This window comes from Coregonus lavaretus (assembly GCF_964263955.1).
Source record: "Coregonus lavaretus genome assembly, chromosome: 31".
Classification (NCBI taxonomy): Eukaryota; Metazoa; Chordata; class Actinopteri; order Salmoniformes; family Salmonidae; genus Coregonus; species Coregonus lavaretus.
The window spans coordinates 3860235-3887558 of NC_140018.1; the positions used below are offsets into that span (position 1 = coordinate 3860235).

Here is a 27324-nt window from a genome sequence, read left to right on the forward strand (position 1 = left end):
TATGTATATATATCACTGTATGTATCACTGTATGTATATATATCACTGTATATATCACTGTATGTGTATATATATCACTGTATGTATCACTGTATGTATATATATCACTGTATGTATCACTGTATGTATGTATATCACTATATGTATCACTGTATGTATATATATCACTGTATGTATCACTGTATGTATATATATCACTGTATGTATCACTGTATGTATGTATATCACTGTATGTATCACTGTATGTATATATATCACTGTATGTATCACTGTATGTATATATATATCACTGTATGTATCACTGTATGTAGATATATCACTGTATATATCACTGTATGCATATATATCACTGTATGTATCACTGTATGTATATATATCACTGTATGTATCACTGTATGTATGTATATCACTGTATGTATCACTGTATGTATATATATCACTGTATGTATCACTGTATGTATGTATATCACTGTATGTATCACTGTATGTATATATATCACTGTATGTATCACTGTATGTATATATATCGATATGTATCACTGTATGTATATATATATCACTGTATATATCACTGTATGTATATATATATATCACTGTATGTATCACTCTATGTATATATATATCACTGTATGTATCACTGTATGTATATATATCAATGTATATATCACTGTATGTATCACTGTATATATCACTGTATGTATATATTTATCACTGTATGTATCCCTGTATGTATATATATCACTGTATGTATCACTGTATGTATGTATATCACTGTATGTATCACTGTATGTATATATATCACTGTATGTATCACTGTATGTATATATATAACACTGTATGTATCACTGTATGTATATATATATCACTGTATGTATATATATCACTGTATGTATCACTGTATGTATATATATCACTGTATGTATCACTGTATGTATATATATCACTGTATGTATCACTGTATGTATATATATCACTGTATGTATCACTGTATGTATATATATCACTGTATGTATCACTGTATATATATATCACTGTATGTATCGCTGTATGTATATATATCACTGTATATATCACTGTATGTATATATATATCACTGTATGTATCACTGTATGTATATATATCACTGTATGTATCACTGTATGTATGTATATCACTGTATGTATCACTGTATGTATATATATCACTGTATGTATCACTGTATGTATATATATATATCACTGTATGTATCACTGTATGTATATATATCACTGTATGTATCACTGTATATATATATCACTGTATGTATCACTGTATGTATATATATCACTGTATGTATCACAGTATGTATATATATCACTGTATGTATCAATGTATGTTCATATATCACTGTATGTATCACTGTATGTATATATATCACTGTATGTATCACTGTATGTATATATATAACACTGTATGTTTCACTGTATGTATATATATCACTGTATGTATCACTGTATGTATATATATCACTGTATGTATCACTGTATGTATATATATCACTGTATGTATCACTGTATGTATATATATCACTGTATGTATCACTGTATGTATATATATCACTGTATGTATCACTGTATGTATATATATCACTGTATGTATCACTGTATGTATATATATCACTGTATGTATCACTGTATGTATATATATATCACTGTATGTATCGCTGTATGTATATATATATATCACTGTATGTATCACTGTATGTTTATATATCACTGTATATATCACTTTATGTATATATATCACTGTATGTATCACTGTATGTATATATATCACTGTATGTATCACTGTATGTATATATATCACTGTATGTATCACTGTATGTATATATATCACTGTATGTATCACTGTATGTATATATATCACTGTATATATCACTGTATGTATATATATCACTGTATGTATCGCTGTATGTATATATATCACTGTATGTATCACTGTATGTATATATATATATCACTGTATGTATCACTGTATGTATATATATCACTGTATGTATCACTGTATGTATATATATCACTGTATGTATATATATCACTGTATGTATCACTGTATGTATATATATATATATCACTGTATGTATATATATCACTGTATGTATATATATCACTGTATGTATCACTGTATGTATATATATATCACTGTATGTATCACTGTATGTATATATATCACTGTATGTATCACTGTATGTATATATATCACTGTATGTATCACTGTATGTATATATATCACTGTATGTATCACTGTATGTATATATATCACTGTATGTATCACTGTATGTATATATATCACTGTATATATCACTGTACGTATATATATATATATCACTGTATGTATATATATATATATCACTGTATGTATCACTGTATATATATATATATATATATATCACTGTATGTATCACTGTATATATATATCACTGTATGTATCACTGTATATATATATATATCACTGTATGTATCACTGTATATATATATATCACTGTATGTATCACTGTATGTATATATATCACTGTATGTATCACTGTATGTATATATATCACTGTATGTATCACTGTATGTATATATATCACTGTATATATCACTGTATGTATAAATATATATATCACTGTATGTATCACTGTATATATATATATCACTGTATGTATGTATATCACTGTATGTATCACTGTATGTATATATATATCACTGTATGTATCACTGTATGTATGTATATATATCACTGTATGTATCACTGTATGTATATATATATCACTGTATGTATATATATCACTGTATGTATCACTGTATGTATATATATCACAGTATATATCACTGTATGTGTATATATATCACTGTATGTATCACTGTATGTATATATATCACTGTATGTATCACTGTATGTATGTATATCACTATATGTATCACTGTATGTATATATATAAATGTATGTATCACTGTATGTATATATATCACTGTATGTATCACTGTATGTATGTATATCACTGTATGTATCACTGTATGTATATATCTCACTGTATGTATCACTGTATGTATATATATATCACTGTATGTATCACTGTATGTATATATATCACTGTATATATCACTGTATGTATATATATCACTGTATGTATCACTGTATGTATATATATCACTGTATGTATCACTGTATGTATGTATATCACTGTATGTATCACTGTATGTATATATATCACTGTATGTATCACTGTATGTATGTATATCACTGTATGTATCACTGTATGTATATATATCACTGTATGTATCACTGTATGTATATATATCAATATATGTATCACTGTATGTATATATATATCACTGTATATATCACTGTATGTATATATATATCACTGTATGTATCACTCTATGTATATATATATCACTGTATGTATCACTGTATGTATATATATCAATGTATATATCACTGTATGTGTATATATCACTGTATGTATCACTGTATATATCACTGTATGTATATATTTATCACTGTATGTATCACTGTATGTATATATATCACTGTATGTATCACTGTATGTATGTATATCACTGTATGTATCACTGTATGTATATATATCACTGTATGTATCACTGTATGTATATATATAACACTGTATGTATCACTGTATGTATATATATCACTGTATGTATATATATCACTGTATGTATCACTGTATGTATATATATCACTGTATGTATCACTGTATGTATATATATCACTGTATGTATCACTGTATGTATATATATCACTGTATGTATCACTGTATGTATATATATCACTGTATGTATCACTGTATATATATATCACTGTATGTATCGCTGTATGTATATATATCACTGTATATATCACTGTATGTATATATATATCACTGTATGTATCACTGTATGTATATATATATCACTGTATGTATCACTGTATGTATGTATATCACTGTATGTATCACTGTATGTATATATATCACTGTATGTATCACTGTATGTATATATATATCACTGTATGTATCACTGTATGTATATATATCACTGTATGTATCACTGTATATATATATCACTGTATGTATCACTGTATGTATATATCACTGTATGTATCACAGTATGTATATATATCACTGTATGTATCAATGTATGTTCATATATCACTGTATGTATCACTGTATGTATATATATCACTGTATGTATCACTGTATGTATATATATAACACTGTATGTTTCACTGTATGTATATATATCACTGTATGTATCACTGTATGTATATATATCACTGTATGTATCACTGTATGTATATATATCACTGTATGTATCACTGTATGTATATATATCACTGTATGTATCACTGTATGTATATATATCACTGTATATATCACTGTATGTATATATATCACTGTATGTATCACTGTATGTATATATATCACTGTATGTATCACTGTATGTATATATATATCACTGTATGTATCGCTGTATGTATATATATATATCACTGTATGTATCACTGTATGTTTATATATCACTGTATATATCACTTTATGTATATATATCACTGTATGTATCACTGTATGTATATATATCACTGTATGTATCACTGTATGTATATATATCACTGTATGTATCACTGTATGTATATATATCACTGTATGTATCACTGTATGTATATATATCACTGTATATATCACTGTATGTATATATATCACTGTATGTATCGCTGTATGTATATATATCACTGTATGTATCACTGTATGTATATATATATATATCACTGTATGTATCACTGTATGTATATATATCACTGTATGTATCACTGTATGTATATATATCACTGTATGTATATATATCACTGTATGTATATATATCACTGTATGTATCACTGTATGTATATATATATATCACTGTATGTATATATATCACTGTATGTATATATATCACTGTATGTATCACTGTATGTATATATATATCACTGTATGTATCACTGTATGTATATATATCACTGTATGTATCACTGTATGTATATATATCACTGTATGTATCACTGTATGTATATATATCACTGTATGTATCACTGTATGTATATATATCACTGTATGTATCACTGTATGTATATATATCACTGTATATATCACTGTACGTATATATATATCACTGTATGTATATATATATCACTGTATGTATCACTGTATATATATATCACTGTATGTATCACTGTATATATATATCACTGTATGTATCACTGTATATATATATATCACTGTATGTATCACTGTATGTATATATATCACTGTATGTATCACTGTATGTATATATATCACTGTATGTATCACTGTATGTATATATATCACTGTATATATCACTGTATGTATAAATATATATATCACTGTATGTATCACTGTATATATATATATATATATATATATATATATATATATATATATATATATATATATCACTGTATGTATCACTGTATGTATATATATCACTGTATGTATCACTGTATATATATATCACTGTATGTATCACTGTATGTATGTATATCACTGTATGTATCACTGTATATATATCACTGTATGTATCACTGTATGTATATATATCACTGTATGTATCACTGTATGTATATATATCACTGTATGTATCACTGTATGTATATATATATCACTGTATGTATATATATCACTGTATGTATCACTGTATGTATATATATCACTGTATGTATCACTGTATGTATATATATCACTGTATGTATCACTGTATGTATATATATCACTGTATGTATCACTGTATGTATATATATCACTGTATATATCACTGTACGTATATATATATCACTGTATGTATATATATATCACTGTATGTATCACTGTATATATATATATCACTGTATGTATCACTGTATATATATATCACTGTATGTATCACTGTATATATATATATATATCACTGTATGTATCACTGTATATATATATATCACTGTATGTATCACTGTATGTATATATATCACTGTATGTATCACTGTATGTATATATATCACTGTATGTATCACTGTATGTATATATATCACTGTATATATCACTGTATGTATATATATATATCACTGTATGTATCACTGTATATATATATATATATATATATATATATCACTGTATGTATCACTGTATGTATATATATCACTGTATGTATCACTGTATATATATATCACTGTATGTATCACTGTATGTATGTATATCACTGTATGTATCACTGTATGTATGTATATCATTGTATGTATCACTGTATATATATATATATATATATATATATATATATATATATATATATATATATATCACTGTATGTATCACTGTATGTACATATATAACTGTATGTATCACTGTATGTATATATATCACTGTATGTATCACTGTGTCACACTCTGGCTCTGGGGACTTTATATGTTGAGTCAGGGTGTGTAGATTCCGTGTGTTTTGTGCTGTGTTTTAGTGTCTAGTTGTTCTATGTCTAGGTTGGCCTGAGTGACTCCCAATCAGAGGCAACGAGTGTCAGCTGTTTGCTGGTTGTCTCTGATTGGGAGCCATATTTAAACTGTTGGTTTTCCTTTGTGTTTTGTGGGTTCTTGTTTCAAGTTGGTTGTGTTATACCGTGTACTGTCACGTTTCCGTCTTTTGTTGTTTTGTTCGCGTTTCGCTCAATAAATGAGTATGTTTGCCTGCAACGCTGCGCCTTGGTCTACTCCTTACCCAGACGACCGTGACAGAAGAACCCACCAAAACTGGACCAAGCAGCGAGTCGAGGAGCCATCGCCAGGGAGATCCCTAGCAGATCTCCGTGGCAGCCTCGACTGGGTCAAGCCGAGGGAAGAGCAGAGAGAGTGGACGTGGGAACAATGGAGGAAGAGCCTCGACTGGGTCAAGCCCATTGAGGAGCTGAATAGCGGGAGTTGGAAGCAGAGGAGTGAGAGTTGGGCGAGAAGTATAGAGGCCTGGCCCACGGGGAGGAGAGAACCCCAGAAAATTTTTAGGGGGGGGCTCACGACGTGGACGACGGGGCAGCAGGAGGCCGCGAAGGAGCGGTCCAGCGGGTGTGCAGAGGAGGCCGCCAGGTTAAGGGGGCCACTGGTCACAGAGGAGAGGGAGAATGTGGAGGCACGGCGAGAGGTACTGGGGTGTGTTACCAGTCCGGTCCGGCCCGTTCCTGATCCCTGCGTAGGGCCAGTGGTGTGTGTCCCCAGTACGGTCCGGCCTGTTCCTGTTCCTCGCATCGAGCCTGTGGTGCGTGTCGTCAGCCCGGCCCGGCCTGTTCCTGCTCCCCACACCGAGCCTATGGTGCGCTTCGTCAGCCCTGTCCGGCCTGTTCCTGCTCCCCGCACAAAGTCTGTGGTGCGTTTCGTCAGCCCTGTCCGGCCTGTTCCTGCTCCCCGCACCAGGTCTGTGGTGCGTTTCGTCAGCCCTGTCCGGCCTGTTCCTGCTCTCCGCACCAAGTCTGTGGTGCGCGTCGCCAGCCCAGTCCGGCCCATTCCTGCTCCCCGCACCAAGTCTGTGGGGCGGTTCGTCAGCCCTGTCCGGCCCGCTCCTGCTCTCCACACCAGGCCAGTGGTGTGCGTCGTCAGTCCGGTGAGGCCCGTTCCGGCTCCACGCACCAAGCCAGGGGTGCGTATCGTCAGCCCGGTCCGGTCCGTTGCTGCTCCACGCACCAAGCCAGAGGTGCGCATCGTCAGCCAGGTCCGGTCCGTTCCTGCCTCACGCGCCAAGCCAGGGGTGCGCGTCGTCAGTCCGGTGCCTGATCAGGTACTGGTTAGCTGCTCCACAACGGAGCTTAAGCAATCCGCTCCGTCGATGTCCAGTCCTGATCCAGTCAGCGGGGTCAGACCGGACCAGGGGCGCTACGGGGGGATTATGGAAGGGTGGTGGTCAAGCCCGGAGCCGGAGCCGCCTCCGAGGAGGAATGCCCACCCAGCCCTCCCCTGTTTGGGGTTTTGTTGAGGCGCGGTCGCAGTCCGCGCCTTTGGGGGGGGGGTACTGTCACACTCTGGCTCTGGGGACTTTATATGTTGAGTCAGGGTGTGTAGATTCCGTGTGTTTTGTGCTGTGTTTTAGTGTCTAGTTGTTCTATGTCTAGGTTGGCCTGAGTGACTCCCAATCAGAGGCAACGAGTGTCAGCTGTTTGCTGGTTGTCTCTGATTGGGAGCCATATTTAAACTGTCGGTTTTCCTTTGTGTTTTGTGGGTTCTTGTTTCAAGTTGGTTGTGTTATACCGTGTACTGTCACGTTTCCGTCTTTTGTTGTTTTGTTCGCGTTTCGCTCAATAAATGAGTATGTTTGCCTGCAACGCTGCGCCTTGGTCTACTCCTTACCCAGACGACCGTGACACACTGTATGTATATATATCACTGTATGTATCACTGTATGTATATATATCACTGTATGTATCACTGTATATATATATATCACTGTATATATCACTGTATATATCACTGTATGTATCACTGTATGTATATATATCACTGTATGTATCACTTGGACTCTGGGTAATACAGACTAAGACAAAGTGCCTGAGGATGAAATGTTGTTCCATTATACCGTCATCAATAGTTTGCATACCGGTAGTCTGGCTGTGGTGATTGGCTTTGGCCTGTGACATACAGGTGGCCATACACAGTGTTTGTACAGGAGCTGTCAGCCAATTACCTCTGTGATGTTATAGTTGGTGAAGGCACTCGTCTCAAAGAAGTCCATCCCATAGTCCTTGGCCAGCTTGTTTCCCTGTTCTGTAGCTACCAGCCTCTTCTCCTCCCCGTCTGACTTGTTCCCTATGAGGATCTTCTGGATGTTATTAGGAGCATACTGAGAGAGAGGGAGGGATGGGGAGAGAGGGAGACGGGGGAGAGAGGGGGAGGGATAGAGAAGGGGAGGGAGGGAGTGAGGGACAGAGAGAGAAGAGAGAGAGAGACAGAGTGAGTCACTCAGTCTGATTTGACAAAAGCACCTGTGCCGCTATAAACATTTTGCCCTGACCCCTGACCCCCTTGATCTCACCTCGTCCACATCGCTGGCCCACTTCATGATGTGCTGGAAGGATCGCTCACTCGTGATGTCGTAAACCAGGAAGATACCCTGAAGAGAGGAGAGGAGAGGAGAGGAGAGGAGAGGAAACATGTCATCTGATTCTGTTATGGTTGTCACAGCAACACCACATAGTCTAGTATCCATGGGTGATAAGGGTGGTTAGGAGGAAACTGTTACTATGACACTAACTAGCACCAGGAAAATGTTACTATGACACTAACTAGCACCAGGAAACTGTTACTATGACATTAACTAGCACCAGGAAACTGTTACTATGACACTAACTAGCACCAGGAAACTGTTACTATGACATTAACTAGCACCAGGAAACTGTTACTATGACACTAACTAGCACCAGGAAACTGTTACTATGACATTAACTAGCACAAGGAAACTGTTACTATGACATTAACTAGCACCAGGAAACTGTTACTATGACACTAACTAGCACCAGGAAACTGTTACTATGACATTAACTAGCACCAGGAAACTGTGCTAAACGAAACCCACCATACCTACAGTATAACTGCAGCTTTAGCTACTAGTGCACTGCATGTTTAGAAGGGAGGGTAACCTTGTCTCCAGGCTAATGGCCAGATCCAGCTGGTAGATTAGACTAAAGAAAGAGTCGAGTGGAGCTTCAGTAACATTATCTTACCTGCTCTGACCTCTTACCTACAATATCCTGAGAAGAGTAGGTATCTTACCTGATCTGACCTCTTACAGTGAGGGAAAAAAGTATTTGATCCCCTGCTGATTTTGTACGTTTGCCCACTGACAAAGACATGATCAGTCTATAATTTTAATGGTAGGTTTATTTGAACAGTGAGACAGAATAACAACAACAAAAAATCCAGAAAAACACATGTCAAAAATGTTATAAATTGATTTGTGGTCCTCTGTAGCTCAGCTGGTAGAGCACGGCGCTTGTAACGCCAAGTTAGTGGGTTCGATCCCCGGGATCACCCATACACAAAACAAATATATGTATGCACGTATGACTATAAGTCGCTTTGGATAAAAGTGTCTGCTAAATGGCTTAGTACTTGGTGGCAAAACCCTTGTTGGCAATCACAGAGGTCAGACGTTTCTTGTAGTTGACCACCAGGTTTGCACAAATCTCAGGAGGAATTTTGTCCCACTCCTCTTTGCAGATCTTCTCCAAGTCATTAAGGTTTCGAGGCTGACGTTTGGCAACTCGAACCTTCAGCTCCCTCCACAGATTTTCTATGGGATTAAAGGTCTGGAAACTGGCTAGGCCACTCCAGGACCTTAATGTGCTTCTTCTTGAGCCACTCCTTTGTTGCCTTGGCCGTGTGTTTTGGGTCATTGTCATGCTGGAATACCCATCCACGACCCATTTTCAATGCCCTGGCTGAGGGAAGGAGGTTCTCACCCAAGATTTGACGGTACATGGCCCTGTCCATCGTCCCTTTGTTGCAGTGAAGTTGTCCTGTCCCCTTAGCAGAAAAACACCCCCAAAGCATAATGTTTCCACCTCCATGTTTGACGGTGGGGATGGTGTTCTTGGGGTCATAGGCAGCATTCCTCCTCCTCCAAACACGGCGAGTTGAGTTGATGCCAAAGAGCTCCATTTTGGTCTCATCTGACCACAACACTTTCACCCAGTTCTCCTCTGAATCATTCAGATGTTCATTGGCAATCGTCAGACGGCCCTGTATATGTGCTTTCTTGAGCAGGGGGACCTTGCGGGCTCTGCAGGATTTCAGTCCTTAACGGCATAGTCTGTTACCAATTGTTTTCTTGGTGACTATGGTCCCAGCTGCCTTGAGATCATTGACAAGATCCTCCCGTGTAGTTCTGGGCTGATTCCTCACCGTTCTCATGATCATTGCAACTCCACGAGGTGAGATCTTGCATGGAGCCCCAGGCCGAGGGAGAATTACAGTTATTTTGTGTTTCTTCCATTTGCGAATAATCACACCAACTGTTGTCACCTTCTCACCAAGCTGCTTGGCGATGGTCTTGTAGACCATTCCAGCCTTGTGTAGGTCTACAATCTTGTCCCTGACATCCTTGGAGAGCTCTTTGGTCTTGGCCATAGTGGAGAGTTTGGAATCTGATTGATTGATTGCTTCTGTGGACAGGTGTCTTTTATACAGGTAACAAACTGAGATTAGGAGCACTCCCTTTAAGAGTGTGCTCCTAATCTCAGCTTGTTACCTGTATAAAAGACACCTGGGAGCCAGAAATCTTTCTGATTGAGAGGGGGTCAAATACTTATTTCCCTCATTAAAATGCAAATCAATTTATAACATTTTTGACATGCGTTTTTCTGGATTTTTTTTTTGTTATTCTGTCTCTCACTGTTCAAATAAACCTACCATTAAAATTATAGACTGATCATTTCTTTGTCAGTGGGCAAATGTACAAAATCAGTAGGGGATCAAATACTTTTTTCCCTCACTGTACCTACAATATCCTGAGGAAGAGTAGGTATCTTACCTGATCTGACCTCTTACCAACAATATCCTGAGGAAGAGTAGGTATCTTACCTGATCTGACCTCTTACCAACAATATCCTGAGGAAGAGTAGGTATCTTACCTGATCTGACCTCTTACCAACAATATCCTGAGGAAGAGTAGGTATCTTACCTGTGCTCGTCTGTAGTACTGCTTAGTGATGGTCTGATATCTCTCCTGTCCTGCTGTGTCCCTGGAAGAAATCAAATGTCAAACACCCTCTCTTAGAAAATGAGGAAACAGGCAGTGAATAGTGATAATATCAGACAATGTTTCGATCCCACGGTGGATCTTTGTGAGTTCAAAAGGTTTTTTTATCTTGAGATACGATTCATTGCAAAGGGCTTCGTGTACTACAGATGGGGGGGGGGGATCTCCTTTGTCAGAACTTGTTTAGTGTCCAGTTTGTAAGCAGCAGTAGAGGGTAAGCCTGAACAAGAGTGTCTCCTAAATGACTAAGATGTAAATGTAAAATATGAATGCAGCTGCTCTGGCTTACCATATCTGTATCCGCACTTTGATGCCATCTATCTCTAGCGTCTTCATTTTGAAATCGACTCCTGAGAAGAGGAACAGACAAGTCAATATTGTGACTATGGAAACCTCAGATTAATTCATCCTATTTAATGTGTGGAGATGAGGCGAGGTAAGGTGAGGTGAGGTAAGGGGGGGGGGGGGCAAGGTGAGGTAAGGGGGGGGCAAGGTGAGGTAAGGGGGGGGGGGCAAGGCGAGGTAATGGGGGGCAAGGTGAGGTAAGTGGGGGGCAAGGTGAGGTAAGGGGGGGGCAAGGTGAGGTAAGGGGGGGGCAAGGTGAGGTAAGGGGGGGCAAGGTGAGGTACGGCGGGGCAAGGTGAGGTAAGGGGGGGCAAGGTGAGGTACGGCGGGGCAAGGTGAGGTAAGGGGGGGGCAAGGTGAGGTATGGCGGGGCAAGGTGAGGTAAGGGGGGGGCAAGGTGAGGTACGGCGGGGCAAGGTGAGGTAAGGGGGGGCAAGGTGAGGTACGGCGGGGGCAAGGTGAGGTAAGGGGGGGCAAGGTGAGGTACGGCGGGGCAAGGTGAGGTAAGGGGGGGGCAAGGTGAGGTATGGCGGGGCAAGGTGAGGTAAGGGGGGGGGGGCAAGGTGAGGTACGGCGGGGCAAGGTGAGGTGAGATTTTCTCTTCTGTTTTCAATCCTAAACTATTAGACTAATATGTTAGGTGAGGTAAGGGGGGGCAAGGTGAGGTACGGCGGGGCAAGGTGAGGTAAGGGGGGGGCAAGGTGAGGTACGGCGGGGCAAGGTGAGGTAAGGGGGGGCAAGGTGAGGTATGGCGGGGCAAGGTGAGGTAAGGGGGGGCAAGGTGAGGTACGGCGGGGCAAGGTGAGGTGAGATTTTCTCTTCTGTTTTCAATCCTAAACTATTAGACTAATATGTTTTCCCCCGATCTGAAATACAATCTCAGACTAATACGTAGGTAAACATAAATGGCATTTAAACACCACAACAATCCCAGGTAAATCAATAAACAGCTCTAACCAATGAACCCAACAAAAAGCTAAAAGACTCACAAACCATTACTCATTATGTAGGGCTCCACTCCAGTGAAGGGTTAACTGTGGCAAATCAATACTCAGTCCCTCAGATACTCAGACTTAAACACTGAGAGAGATGCCCTGCATGTGTGTTTTTCTTCAGTTATATTCCTCCTCTAGCGAGCCTGAGCAGGCCCTCCCGTGACAATGAGCAGCGTAGATGACAGAAATACTGCTTTTAAACTGCAGTGTGTTCTCTTGATAAGGACCTTGGCACTGAAAGATCTGTCGACCAAGTAGACGCACTCTCAGACCCTCAGACTTAATCAGTGAGATGCCAGTTGTGGGTGATATACCATATACCTCATCTGTTGACGGGGCCCTCCCATGAGAAAGATACTCTGATAGATGTGACATATTGCTTTTGTACTTCAAAGTATTCATTCGAAGTCTCGGCACGCATATCTAAAACACGATAGACGACTAGAGACGATCTCATAGGCCGACTTTTCAAACTGCCGTGTGATCGCATAACACAGTCTCAGCACTCAGACACTCACCTCATCTAAAACACCATAGACACTCTCACACAGGCCTGGGCCAAGCCTGGAGTTCACTCCACTTCAGTGAGAAACTGAGACACCTGTTGAAACATTAAAGCAGCCTGCTGTGTGACTACTACACTCTTAGAAACAAAGGTGCTATCTAGAACCTTAAATGGTTATTCGGCTGTCCTCATAGGAGAACCCTTTGAGGAACCCTTTTTGGTTCCAGGTAGAAACCTTTAGTTTCCAGGTACAACCCTTTTGGGTTCCATGTACGACCCTTTTGGGATCAATGTAGGACCCCTTCCACAGAGGGTTCTACATGAAACCCAAAAGGGTTCTACATGGAACCAAAAACGGTTTTCCTATGGGGACATCCGAAAACTCTTTTGGAACCCTTTTTTCTAAGACTGTAGGACTGTGTGACTACTAGGACTGTGTGACTACTAGGACTGTGACCACTAGGACTGTGTGACTAATAGGACTGTGACCACTAGGACTGTGTGACTAATAGGACTGTGTGACTACTAGAACAGTGTGACTACTAGGACTGTGCGACTACTATGACTTTGTGACTACCAGGACTGTCTGACTACTAGGACTGGGTGACTACTGGAACTGTCTGACTACGAGGACTATGTGACTACTTGGACTGTCTGACTACTAGGGCTGTGACTACTAGGACTAATAGGACTGTGTGACTATTATGACTGTGCGACTACTAGGACTGTGACCACTAGGACTGTCTGACTACTAGGACTGTGACCACTAGGACTGTCTGACTACTAGGACTGTGTGACTGCTAGGACTTTGTGACTAATATGGCTGTCAGACTACCAGGACTGTCTGACTAATAGGACTGTGTGACTACTAGGACTGTGTGACTACTAGGACTGTGTGACTACTAGGACTTTGTGACTACCGGGACTGTTTGACTACTAGGACTGAGTGACTACTAGAACTGGACTATGTGACTACTAGGGCTGTCTGACTACTAGAACTGTCTGACTACTAGGACTGTGACTTCTAGGACTGTCTGACTACTAGGACAGTGTGACTACTAGGACTGTCTGACTACTAGGACTGTCCGACTATTAGGACTGTGTGACTACTAGGACTGTGTGACCACTATGACTGTCTGACTACTAGGACTATATGACTACTAGGACTGTCCGACTACTAGGACTGTGTGACTACTAAGACTCTGAATACTAAGACTACTAGGACTGTCTGACTAGTAGGACTGCGTGACTACTAGGACTGTGTGACCACTAGGACTGTCTGACTACTAGGACTATGTGACTAATAGGACTATGCGACTACTAGGATTGTCTGACTACTAGGGCTGTCTGACTACTAGGACTGTCTGAATAATAGGACTGTGTGACTACTAGGACTGTCTGAATACTAGGACTGTCTGACTACTAGAGCTGTGTGACTACTAGGACTGTGTGACTACTAGGACTGTGTGACCACTAGGACTGTCTGACTACTAGGACTATGTGACTACTAGGACTGTCCGGCTACTAGGACTGAGTGACTACTAGGACTGTGAATACTAAGACTACTAGGACTGTCCAACTATTAGGACTGTGTGACTATTAGGACTGTGAATACTAAGACTACTAGAACTGTCCAACTATTAGGACTGTGTGACTACTAGGACTGTGTGACCACTAGGACTGTCTGACTACTAGGACTATGTGACTAATAGGACTTTGCGACTACTAGGATTGTCTGACTACTAGGGCTGTCTGACTACTAGGACTGTCTGAATAATTGGACTGTGTGACTACTAGGACTGTCTGAATAATAGGACTGTGTGACTACTAGGACTGTCTGACTACTAGGACTGTGTGACTACTAGGACTGTGTGACTACTAGGACTGTGTGACTACTAGAACTGTCTGACTACTAGGACTGTCTGACTACTAGGACTGTGTGACTACTAGGACTGTCTGACTACTAGGACTGTCTGACTACTAGGACTGTGACCACTAGGACTGTCTGACTACTAGGACTGTGTGACTACTAGGACTGTGTGACTACTAGGACTGTCTGACTACTAGGACTGTGTGACTACTAGGACTGTCTGACTACTAGGACTATGCGACTACTAGGATTGTCTGACTACTAGGGCTGTCTGACTACTAGGACTGTCTGAATAATAGGACTGTGTGACTACTAGGACTGTCTGAATACTAGGACTGTTTGACTACTAGAGCTGTGTGACTACTAGGACTGTGTGACTACTAGGACTGTGTGACCACTAGGACTGTCTGACTACTAGGACTATGTGACTACTAGGACTGTCCAACTATTAGGACTGTGTGACTACTAGGACTGTGTGACCACTAGGACTGTCTGACTACTAGGACTATGTGACTAATAGGACTATGCGACTACTAGGATTGTCTGACTACTAGGGCTGTCTGACTACTAGGACTGTCTGAATAATTGGACTGTGTGACTACTAGGACTGTCTGACTACTAGGACTGTGTGACTACTAGGACTGTCTGACTACTAGGACTGTGTGACTACTAGGACTGTGTGACTACTAGAACTGTCTGACTACTAGAACTGTCTGACTACTAGGACTGTCTGACTACTAGGACTGTGTGACTACTAGGACTGTGACTACTAGGACTGTCTGACTACTAGAACTGTCTGACTACTAGGACTGTCTGACTACTAGGATTATCTGACTACTAGGACTGTGTGACTACTAGGACTGTCTGAATAATAGGACTGTGTGACTACTAGGACTGTCTGAATACTAGGACTATGTGACTACTAGGACTGTCCGGCTACTAGGACTGTGTGATTACTAGGACTGTGAATACTAAGACTACTAGGACTGTCTGACTACTAGGACTGTGTGACTACCAGGACTGTGTGACTACAAGGACTGTGTGACTACTAGGACTGTCTGACTACTAGGACTGTCTGACTACTGGGACTGTGTGACTACTAGGACTGTCTGACTACTAGAACGGTCTGACTACTAGGACTGTCTGACTACTAGGACTGTGACTACTAGGACTGTGACTACTAGGACTGTGCGACTAGGGAAGGAGTATGCAGAGCGTGGCACAGTGAAAGGTCACTGGCTTGCCTTGCCTGGGAGGAGTAGCAGGAAAAAACACAGACACGGAGGCTCTCTCTCTCTCTCTCTCTCCCTCCCTCCCTCTCTCTCTCTCTCTCTCTCTCTCTCTCTCTCTCTCTCTCTCCCTCTCGCTCTCTCCCTCTCTCTCTCTCGGTCCCTCCCTCCCTCCCTCTCTCTCTCTCTCTCTCTCTCTCTCTCTCTCTCTCTCTCTCTCTCCCTCCCTCCCTCCCTCTCTCTCTCTCTCTTTCTCTCTCTCTCTCTCTCTCTCTCTCTCTCTCTCTCTCTCTCTCTCTCTCTCTCTCCCTCTCCCTCCCTCCCTCCCTCTCTCTCTCTCCCTCTCCCTCTCTCGGTCCCTCCCTCCCTCCCTCCCTCCCTCCCTCTCTCTCTCTCTCTCTCTCCCTCTCGCTCTCTCTCTTGCCTTTTGCTTCTCTCTTGGAGTCATCCATGCATTCAGTGATCTTTGACGTTCAGCTTCAAAGTAAATGCTTCTACGACGTCATCTAGAATAGATTAATGGGAAGTGTTGGCTCAGCTATCTAAGCAAATGGAAGACACGATTGAACATATCAAAGCAATGTAACGTTCAACCATCCGGTATAGGATTGAAGAAGAAAAATCTTCTTGTATAAGGTGAGAGTGGTTATCATATTGTAGCGAATTCCGGGGGGGTAGCCCAAACAGCGACTCGTACCTGGGTCCAGCGACTGTCAACCTAACACCTTAGCCGTTATGCCAAGAGATCCAAACCCCTTGACGAGGTCGCTAGGTTTTGGGTCGCTACAATATCATCACTATGTGTGTCACGGTGTCTGTGCTTTGTGTGAATGAAATGGTCACAGTCTAGCAAAGACACTGTCTATGACTCTACAGGACCATCACATAACACCTAGCTGTGACAATGAAGCTCAAATACAGATCCCCCTCTGAGAAAGCGGTGGCTAATTTGTCATGGCAGTGTTTCACAATCTGCAAGGCGGAGAAGCTGTGTAGGGCTACAGTCGTATGAAAAAGTTTGGGCACCCCTCTGAGGCTGCATAACAATTTACTCTGTCGTCACAGAAAATGATCACAGTGGCATGCCATTCATTTTCTAATAAAAGCTGAGTACTGGGGTATTGTCCAGACAAAGATTTTTAGTGTAGCAATATTAAAGTTGTTAGAAATTAAATCAGATGTGAAAAATAGGCTATGCAAAAATTTGGGCACCCTTGTCATTCTGTTGATTTGAATACCTGTAACTACTTAGCACTGATTAATTGGAACACACAATTGGTTTGGTGAGCTCATTAAGCCTTGAACTTCATAGACAAGTGCATCCAATCATGAGAAAAGGTATTTAAGGTGGCCAATTGCAAGTTGTTGTTCTCTTTGACTCTCCTCTGAAGAGTGGCAACATGGGGGCCTCAAAACAACTCTCAAATGACCTGAAAACAAAGATTGTTCAACATTATGGTTTAGGGGAAGGCTACAAAAAGCTATCGCAGAGATGTAAGCTGTCAGTGTCCACTGTGAGGAACATAGTGAGGAAATGGAAGACCACAGGCACAGTTCTTGTTAAGGCCAGAAGTGGCAGGCCAAGTCAAATATCGGAGAGGCAAAGGCGAAGGATGGTGAGAACGGTCAAAAACAGCCCACAGACCACCTCCAAAGACCTACAACATCATCTTGCTGCAGATGGTGTGACTGTGCATCGTTCAACAATTCAGCGCACTTTGCACAAGGAGAAGCTGTACGGGAGAGTGATGCGGAAGAAGCCTTTTCTGCACACACGCCACAAACCGAGTCGCTTGAGGTATGCAAACGCACATTTGGACAAGCCAGCTTCATTTTGGAATAAGGTGCTGTGGACTGATGAAACAAAGATTGAGTTATTTGGTCATAACAAGGGGCGTTATGCATGGCGGCAAAAGAACACAGCGTTCCAAGAAAAACACTTGCTACCCACAGTAAAATTTGGTGGGGGTTCCATCATGCTGTGTGGCCAGTACCGGTACTGGGAATCTTGTTAAAGTTGAGGGTCGCATGGATTCCACTCAATATCAGCAGATTCTTGGGAATAATGTTGAAGAATCAGTCACTAAGTTTAAGTTACGCCGGGGCTGGATATTTCAACAAGACAACGACCCAAAACACTGCTCAAAATCTACCCGGGCATTTATGCAGAGAAACAAGTACAATGTTCTGGAATGGCCATCCCAGTCCCCAGACCTGAATATCATTTGAGAATCTGTGGGATGATTGAAGCGGGCTGTCCATGCTCGGCAACCATCAAACCTAACTGAAGTGGAGATGTTTTGTAAGGAGGAATGGTCCAAAATACCTTCATCCAGAATCCAGACACTCATTAGAGGCTATAGGAAGTGTCTAGAGGCTGTTATTTTAGCAAAAGGAGGCTCTACTAAATATTGATGTGATTTTTCTGTTGGGGTGCCCAAATTTCGTTTTGATGCATATTGCACATTTTCTGTTAATCCAATAAACCTAATTTCACTACTGAAATATTACTGTGTCCATCAGTTATTTGATAGATCAAAATGAAATTGCTGATCCAAACACCCAATTATTTATAAATGGATATCATGGAAATTGTCAGGGGTGCCCAAACTTTTTCATACGGCTGTAATAGGTACAAGGAAGTGACTGGTCTAATTAGCTTGAACACAGCTCACGACATTCTGGGATTGATTAGGTGATGACACGTCAGGCATGTGCTGTAGACAGTAGGCCTAATTCAGACAGACAGGCTTTTATATTGGACACACAGGTGCTGGGACACTGGGGAGAGTGGACCTGTCTTTACCTAAAACATGGCTGTGACTGTGCTACGTGGGTTGTCTTACCTGCCTTAGTTGAATGCACTGACTTTAAATCGTTTAGGCTTAGAGAGTCTGCTACATGACTCAAATGCAAATGGCTGTAGACAGTGACGCCATAGGAGTATACAGCCACGTCTCAGGGAAGGGATCTGTCACACAGTGTTAGGGTTGCAACAATCCCGGTAACTTTCCCAAAAAATTCCCAGGTTTTCCAGAAATCCTGGTCAGAAGATTCCTAGATTCAGGAGGGAATAACCAGGAAATCCCAGAATCCACCAACCAGGATTTCTGGAAAACCTGGGAATTTTGGGGAAAGTTACCGGAATTTTGCAACCCTACACATGAGTGAATCAGTGTGATTCTCCTCACTAACGCATGCCAAGCCATTCACAGTAATGTAGTCTTCAGGGCACTCTATGCCTCTGGACACAAACAGCAAGCTTGTCCATTATCAACTGCATTGGCTGCACTGAAACATACAGAAGACAGGGGAAGAGAGGGAGAATAAACGAAACCCTCCACCATGGGGCACGTAAGCAAAGAAAATAAGCAGTTAACTCAAACTAGACCCATTAACTCAAATCAAATCAAATCAAATTGTATTTGCCACATGCGCCGAATACAACAGGTGTAGACATTACCGTGAAGTGCTTACTTACAGCCCTTAACCAACAATGCATTTATTTTTAATAAAAAAGTAAAATAAAACAACAACAAAAAAGTGTAGGGAGGCTATATAAACAGGGGGGTACCGGTGCAGAGTCAATGTGCGGGGGCACCGGCTAGTTGAGGTAATATGTACATGTGGGTAGAGTTAAAGTGAATATGCATACAGTGGGCAGAACAACTATTTGATACACTGCCGATTTTGCAGGTTTTCCTACTTACAAAGCATGTAGAGGTCTGTAATTTTTTATCATAGGTACACTTCAACTGTGAGAGACGGAATCTAAAACAAAAATCCAGAAAATCACATTGTATGATTTTTAAGTAATTAATTTGCATTTAATTGCATGACATAAGTATTTGATACATCAGAAAAGCAGAACTTAATATTTGGTACAGAAACCTTTGTTTGCAATTACAGAGATCATACGTTTCCTGTAGGTCTTGACCAGGTTTGCACACACTGCAGCAGGGATTTTGGCCCACTCCTCCATACAGACCTTCTCCAGATCCTTCAGGTTTCGGGGCTGTCGCTGGGCAATACGGACTTTCAGCTCCCTCCAAAGATTTTCTATTGGGTTCAGGTCTGGAGACTGGCTAGGCCACTCCAGGACCTTGAGATGCTTCTTACGGAGCCACTCCTTAGTTGCCCTGGCTGTGTGTTTCGGGTTGTTGTCATGGTGGAAGACCCAGCCACGACCCATCTTCAATGCTCTTACTGAGGGAAGGAGGTTGTTGGCCAAGATCTCGCGATACATGGCCCCATCCATCCTCCTTTCAATACGGTGCAGTCGTCCTGTCCCCTTTGCAGAAAAGCATCCCCAAAGAATGATGTTTCCACCTCCATGCTTAACGGTTGGGATGGTGTTCTTGGGGTTGTACTCATCCTTCTTCTTCCTCCAAACACGGCGAGTGGAGTTTAGACCAAAAAGCTCTATTTTTGTCTCATCAGACCACATGACCTTCTCCCATTCCTCCTCTGGATCATCCACATGGTCATTGGCAAATTTCAGACGGGCCTGGACATGCGCTGGCTTGAGCAGGGGGACCTTGCGTGCGCTGCAGGATTTTAATCCATGACGGCGTAGTGTGTTACTAATGGTTTTCTTTGAGACTGTGGTCCCAGCTCTCTTCAGGTCATCGACCAGGTCCTGCCGTGTAGTTCTGGGCTGATCCCTCACCTTCCTCATGATCATTGATGCCCCACGAGGTGAGATCTTGCATGGAGCCCCAGACCGAGGGTGATTGACCGTCATTTTGAACTTCTTCCATTTTCTAATAATTGCGCCAACAGTTGTTGCCTTCTCACCAAGCTGCTTGCCTATTGTCCTGTAGCCCATCCCAGCCTTGTGCAGGTCTACAATTTTATCCCTGATGTCCTTACACAGCTCTCTGGTCTTGGCCATTGTGGAGAGGTTGGAGTCTGTTTGATTGAGTGTGTGGACAGGTGTCTTTTATACAGGTAACGAGTTCAAACAGGTGCAGTTAATACAGGTAATGAGTGGAGAACAGGAGGGCTTCTTAAAGAAAAACTAACAGGTCTGTGAGAGCCGGAATTCTTACTGGTTGGTAGGTGATCAAATACTTATGTCATGCAATAAAATGCAAATTAATTACTTAAAAATCATACAATGTGATTTTCTGGATTGTTGTTTTAGATTCCGTCTCTCACAGTTGAAGTGTACCTATGATAAAAATTACAGACCTCTACATGCTTTGTAAGTAGGAAACCTGCAAAATTGGCAGTGTATCAAATTCTTGTTCTCGCCACTGTACATAATAAACAGAGTAGCAGCAGCGTAAAAATATGGGGTGGGGGGGGGGGCAGTGCAAATAGTCCGGGTAGCCATGATTAGCTGTTCAGGAGTCTTATGGCTTGGGGGTAGAAGCTGTTGAGAAGCCTTTTGGACCTAGACTTGGCACTCCGGTACCGCTTGCTGTGCGGTAGCAGAGAGAACAGTCTATGACTAGGGTGGCTGGAGTCTTTGACAATTTTGAGGGCCTTCCTCTGACACCGCCTGGTATAGAGGTCCTGGATGGCAGGAAGCTTGGCCCCAGTGATGTACTGGGCCGTACGCACTACCCTCTATAGTGCCTTGCGGTCGGAGGCCGAGCAATTGCCATACCAGGCGGTGATGCAACCAGTCAGGATGCTCTCGATGGTGCAGCTGTAGAACTTTTGGAGGATCTGAGGACCCATGCCAAATATTTTCAGTCTCCTGAGGGGGAATAGGCTTTGTCGTGCTCTCTTCACGACTGTCTTGGTGTGTTTGGACCATGATAGTTCGTTGGTGATGTGGACACCAAGGAACTTGAAGCTCTCAACCTGTTCCACTACAGCCCCGTCGATGAGAATGGGGGCGTGCTCAGTCCTCTTTTTTTTCCTGTAGTCTACAATCATCTCCTTTGTCTTGGTCACGTTGAGGGAGAGGTTGTTATCCTGGCACCACACAGCCAGGTCTCTGACCTCCTACCTATAGGCTGTCTCATCATTGTCGGTGATCAGACCTACCACTGTTGTGTCGTCGGCAAACTTAATGATGGTGTTGGAGTCGTGCCTGGCCATGCAGTCATGGGTGAACAGGGAGTACAGGAGGGGACTGAGCACACACCCCTGAGGGGCCCCCGTGTTGAGGATCAGCGTGGCAGATGTGTTGTTACCTACCCTTACCACCTGGGGGCGGCCAGTCAGGAAGTCCAGGATCCAGTTGCAGAGGGAGGTGTTTAATCCCAGGATCCTTAGCCTAGTGATGAGCTTTGAGGGCACTATGGTGTTGAACGCTTTAAGTGTTTACAGTGTGTTTAGCCAGAGTTGTATCACACTGTCATATAGTATTTAATAGGTCTACAGCTAAGTTCATTGCTCCCCAACAGTTTAATTCAACATAACTGACAACAGTGTTTCTACTTAGCGTAGCTATTAGCCAACCATTTCCGTGAATGGGTAAGTCTAGGTACGTGCCAAATTGCACCCGATTACCCTATATTGTGCACTAGTTTTGACCAGATCCCTATGGGTCCTGGTCAAAAGTAGTGCACTATAAAGGGTAATAGGGTGCAATTTGGGACGCATCCTATCTATGTCAGTGAGCCGTGTCCAGGGCATCCCCCTATTGTATCTATCCCGTAATGAGCAGCACTTAACCCTTACAGTGGGTGTTGGGTGATGGGCCAGGGACATAGTGGATGTGGGTTAGAAGAGCTGCTTATTGAGCCATGATCTAGGGCAGACACACACACACACACACACACACACACACACACACTACTATCCCTCACAGCCAATATGACAGCCAGAGGCTCCAAGGAGTTCACAGGTCATTGAAAGGCCAACCGCTCAGGTGAGGAGAGGGAGTTTAAATGCACGGATGGTGTGATTAAATATGGCTCCTAAATCCTGGCTGCCATCAGGCTGTCGCTGCTTACTGTGGTGACCAGTGGAGTTGTACATTATAAAGTGGTAATATAATATATAAACCATTTAGCAGACGCTTCATCCAAAGCCATTTACAGTCATGAGTGCATATATATATTTCACGTATGGGTGGTCCCGGGAATCGAACCCACTATCCTGGCTTTTCATGCGCCATGCTCTACCAACTGAGCTACAGAGGACAACCAGAGGACCACATGGTAATAGTATGTTAACCTGAACCTTATTCATTAGTAAAATGTAAATGCATTCAGGTCTAGAGTTCTAAACTAACAGAACAAGAGGGGGGCAGGAGTTCCTCCGGACCACACGACCTGACAGGTAAACTCTGAGCCCTAGCTGGCCTAAGATACAGCATCACCCTTAGTTATAGCCGTCTACAGCTTGAACATCTAGAATCTGTTGTGGATGGAGACATGTCTGTCAGGCTGTGGGTACGCAGGGAAGAACGTTATTGTCCCATCAATAAGTCAACTTAAGCATTGACCTATTAATCACTGTCTCTAACCTTTAGTGTTTCTGCCAATAGTGGTAATGGCCTTTCGGTCTTCCTCTGCTTGGAAACACTCTATCCTAAATGCTGAGTCTCAGAAACACACTGCCAGACAGTGTGTGTGTGTGTGTGTGTGTGTGTGTGCGTGTGTGTGTGTGTGTCTCAGGTAAGAGTCGGCCCAATCCCGGACTCCGACCTAAGGAATGAAGAATATGATCCACCAGGCTTGGTGGAGGACGACGACGATTCAGATAGTTTGAGACTGGATGTTTTCCTAGAACTATAAATCTCTAGTTTAAAAATAATTGTAATGATTTTCTGTGTATTAAAGTGTGGATAATTTAGTCAAAGGGTGGATTGATATAGAAATTAAAATATATACAGGTTAAAAGTAATGACTAAATGTTCCACCCTTAAATATAGTTGTGAAATGTTCTTGTTTTAAGTATGATTAGTACTTTCTTAGTAGTGACTAATTATTATACTCCGAAACTGTGTGAGATGTGTTAGAATCTACTACCTGGTAATGTGTGAGTGTAGGACCAGTAAAGATTATGACACTGTGTTACTATTTAGCAACGTGAGTAGGAGTTAGACCGGACGGCGAAGAAGAAGGAGAACTGTTAAACATGGTGCAGAATATTGTGAGAATGGCGATAACTGAGGAATGCAGGGAGTAGGCTATGATAAGAAAGTGTGTGTGTGAACTGATGGTCAGGAGAGCAATTATAGTGGAAAACGACAGCCTGCCTACAGAGAGGAGGGATTTTCATATGACGTGTGCGTATACAAATATTGTACGACCATTTTGTGGCAGAATTCTCAATGAATACACATCTTTGACTATGCAGACCGGGACTCTGTCCGTTTCTTGATTTTGGGAGACGCACAGAGACACTGAAATAGTTTGTTAAATAATTCACTTAACAAGATGTCTAATTGCATACTGCAGGCATAGTTATTACTCTAGAATCCCATCTATAGAGCCCTGACTGTGTGTTTCTGAGACCTTGTCAAACACACAGTCACAGCTCTTAGATTGGAGTCTGGACTTGAAATGAACACAAGTGTTCAGAAGTATCCTCAGTGTTTGAAGATATTAATAGCAACACTATTTAGGACATGTGGGCCTACTTCGGTATTTTAAGGCAAACTGAAATACAAATCATGGAGGCAGCTATAACAAAATTCTACAAAATAAATAACGGAAAAGTGGTGCGTGCTATGAAGCCCCTAACTAAGATCTGGTGCAACCAATTACCTTCAGAAGTCACATAATAATTTAAATAAAGTCCACCTGTGTGCAATCTAAGTGTTACATGATCTGTCACATGTTCTCAGTATATATACACCTGTTCTGAAATGCCCCAGAGTCTGCAACACCCCTAAGCAAGGGGCACCACCAAGCAAGTGGCACCATGAAGACCAAGGAGCTCTCCAAACAGGTCAAGGACAAAGTTGTGGAGAAGTACAGATCAAGGTTGGGTTATAAAAAAATATCCGAAATTTTGAACATCCCACGGAGCACCATTAAACCCATTATTAAAAAATTGAAAGAATATGGCACCACAACAAACCTGCCAAGAGAGGGCCGGCCCACCAAAATGCACAGAACAGGCAAGGAGGGCGTTAATCAGAGAGGCAACAAAGAGACCAAAGATAACCCTGAAGGAGCTGCAAAGCTCCACAGCGGAGACTGGAGTATCTGTCCATAGGACCACTTTAATCCGTACACTCCACAGAGCTGGGCTTTACAGAAGAGTGGCCAGAAAAAAAGCCATTGCTTAAAGAAAAAAATAAGCAAACACATTTGGTGTTCACCAAAAGCCATGTGGGAAACTCTCCAAACATATGGAAGAAGGTACTCTGGTCAGATGAGACTAAAATTGAGCTTTTTGGCCATCAAGGAAAACGCTATGTCTGGCGCAAACCCAACACTTCTCATCACCCCGAGAACACCATCCCCACAGTGAAGCATGGTGGTGGCAGCATCATGCTGTGGGGATGTTTTTCATCGGCAGGGACTGGGAAACTGGTCAGAATTGAAGGAATGATGGATGGCGCTAAATACAGAGAAATTCATGAGGGAAACCTGTTTCAGTCTTCCAGAGATTTGAGACTGGGATGGAGGTTCACCTTCCAGCAGGACAATGACCCTAAGCATACTGCTAAAGCAACACTTGAGTGGTTTAAGGGGAAACATTTAAATGTCTTGGAATGGCCTAGTCAAAGCCCAGACCTCAATCCAATTGAGAATCTGTGGTATGACTTAAAGATTGTTGTACACCAGCGGAACCCATCCAACTTGAAGGAGCTGGAGCAGTTTTGCCTTGAAGAATGGGCAAAAATCCCAGTGGCTAGATGTGCCATGCTTATACATTGCTGCAAAAGGTGGCTCTACAAAGTATCAAGTTTTCTGTTATTTTTCTTATTTCTTGTTTGCCTCACAATAAAAAATATTTTGCATCTTCAAAGTGGTAGGCATGTCGTGTAAATCAAATGATACAAACTCCACCAAAATCTATTTGAATTCCAGGTTGTAAGGCAACAAAATAGGAAAAATGCCAAGGGGAGTGAATACTTTCACGCAAGCCACTTGATAGTCAGAGTGATGTGAGCCAGTGTTGGTCAGTCTGTCTGGATCAATGCCTGTGTCAAAGTCTGTGGACTGTATTTGGTTTGTTAGCGCTCCCATAGAGGTCCTTAGAAAGGCTGCATCCCAAATGGAACCCTATTTTCTATATAGTGCACTACTTTTCACCAGAGCTATTTGGGCCCTGGTCAAAAGTAGTGCACTATATAGTGAATACGGTGCCATTTGGGAGATAGCCATAGCAGACAGGCACATGAGTGGCCATCCGCAGCCCTGTGCACAGAAGCACTGTTGTCCTGTAGCAGACAGACAGACAGACAGACATATCACCACTCCACTCCTGGCAGCAATACATGGCTGCACCTGCACCCTACAGAGTTATTTGATCTGACGTAGCCTGCTGGGCAAGCTGAAACAGTGGACAGAGAACAGAGAACAGAACACTATATTCTAGAACACAATATTATTTGCGCCAGAGAAACCCACAGAGATATCACTAGGGATGTAATTCTATGAAGAACACTCCAGGTTCAGAACATTAGGCAGAGAACACTATAGAATCCTAGACATTGGAGCTTTCCCCAAGTATTTACAAAATTCTATCCTAGAATGTGGATC

At 41.7% G+C, this 27324-nt stretch overlaps 1 protein-coding gene across 1 annotated transcript in view; it reads right to left on the bottom strand.

The window, feature by feature from the left end:
• The window catches only part of LOC311106314 (ras-related protein Rab-15-like), a gene marked incomplete at both ends in the record, with an annotated part of 59428 nt that overhangs the window by 28213 nt on the left and 3891 nt on the right, over window positions 1-27324 (bottom strand). The window contains 4 exons of the mRNA XM_084148623.1: window positions 8684-8839; window positions 9032-9109; window positions 11678-11738; window positions 12045-12105. Coding sequence (XP_084004749.1) covers window positions 8684-8839; window positions 9032-9109; window positions 11678-11738; window positions 12045-12105 — 356 coding nt within the window. The remainder of the gene's footprint in view (window positions 1-8683; window positions 8840-9031; window positions 9110-11677; window positions 11739-12044; window positions 12106-27324) is intronic.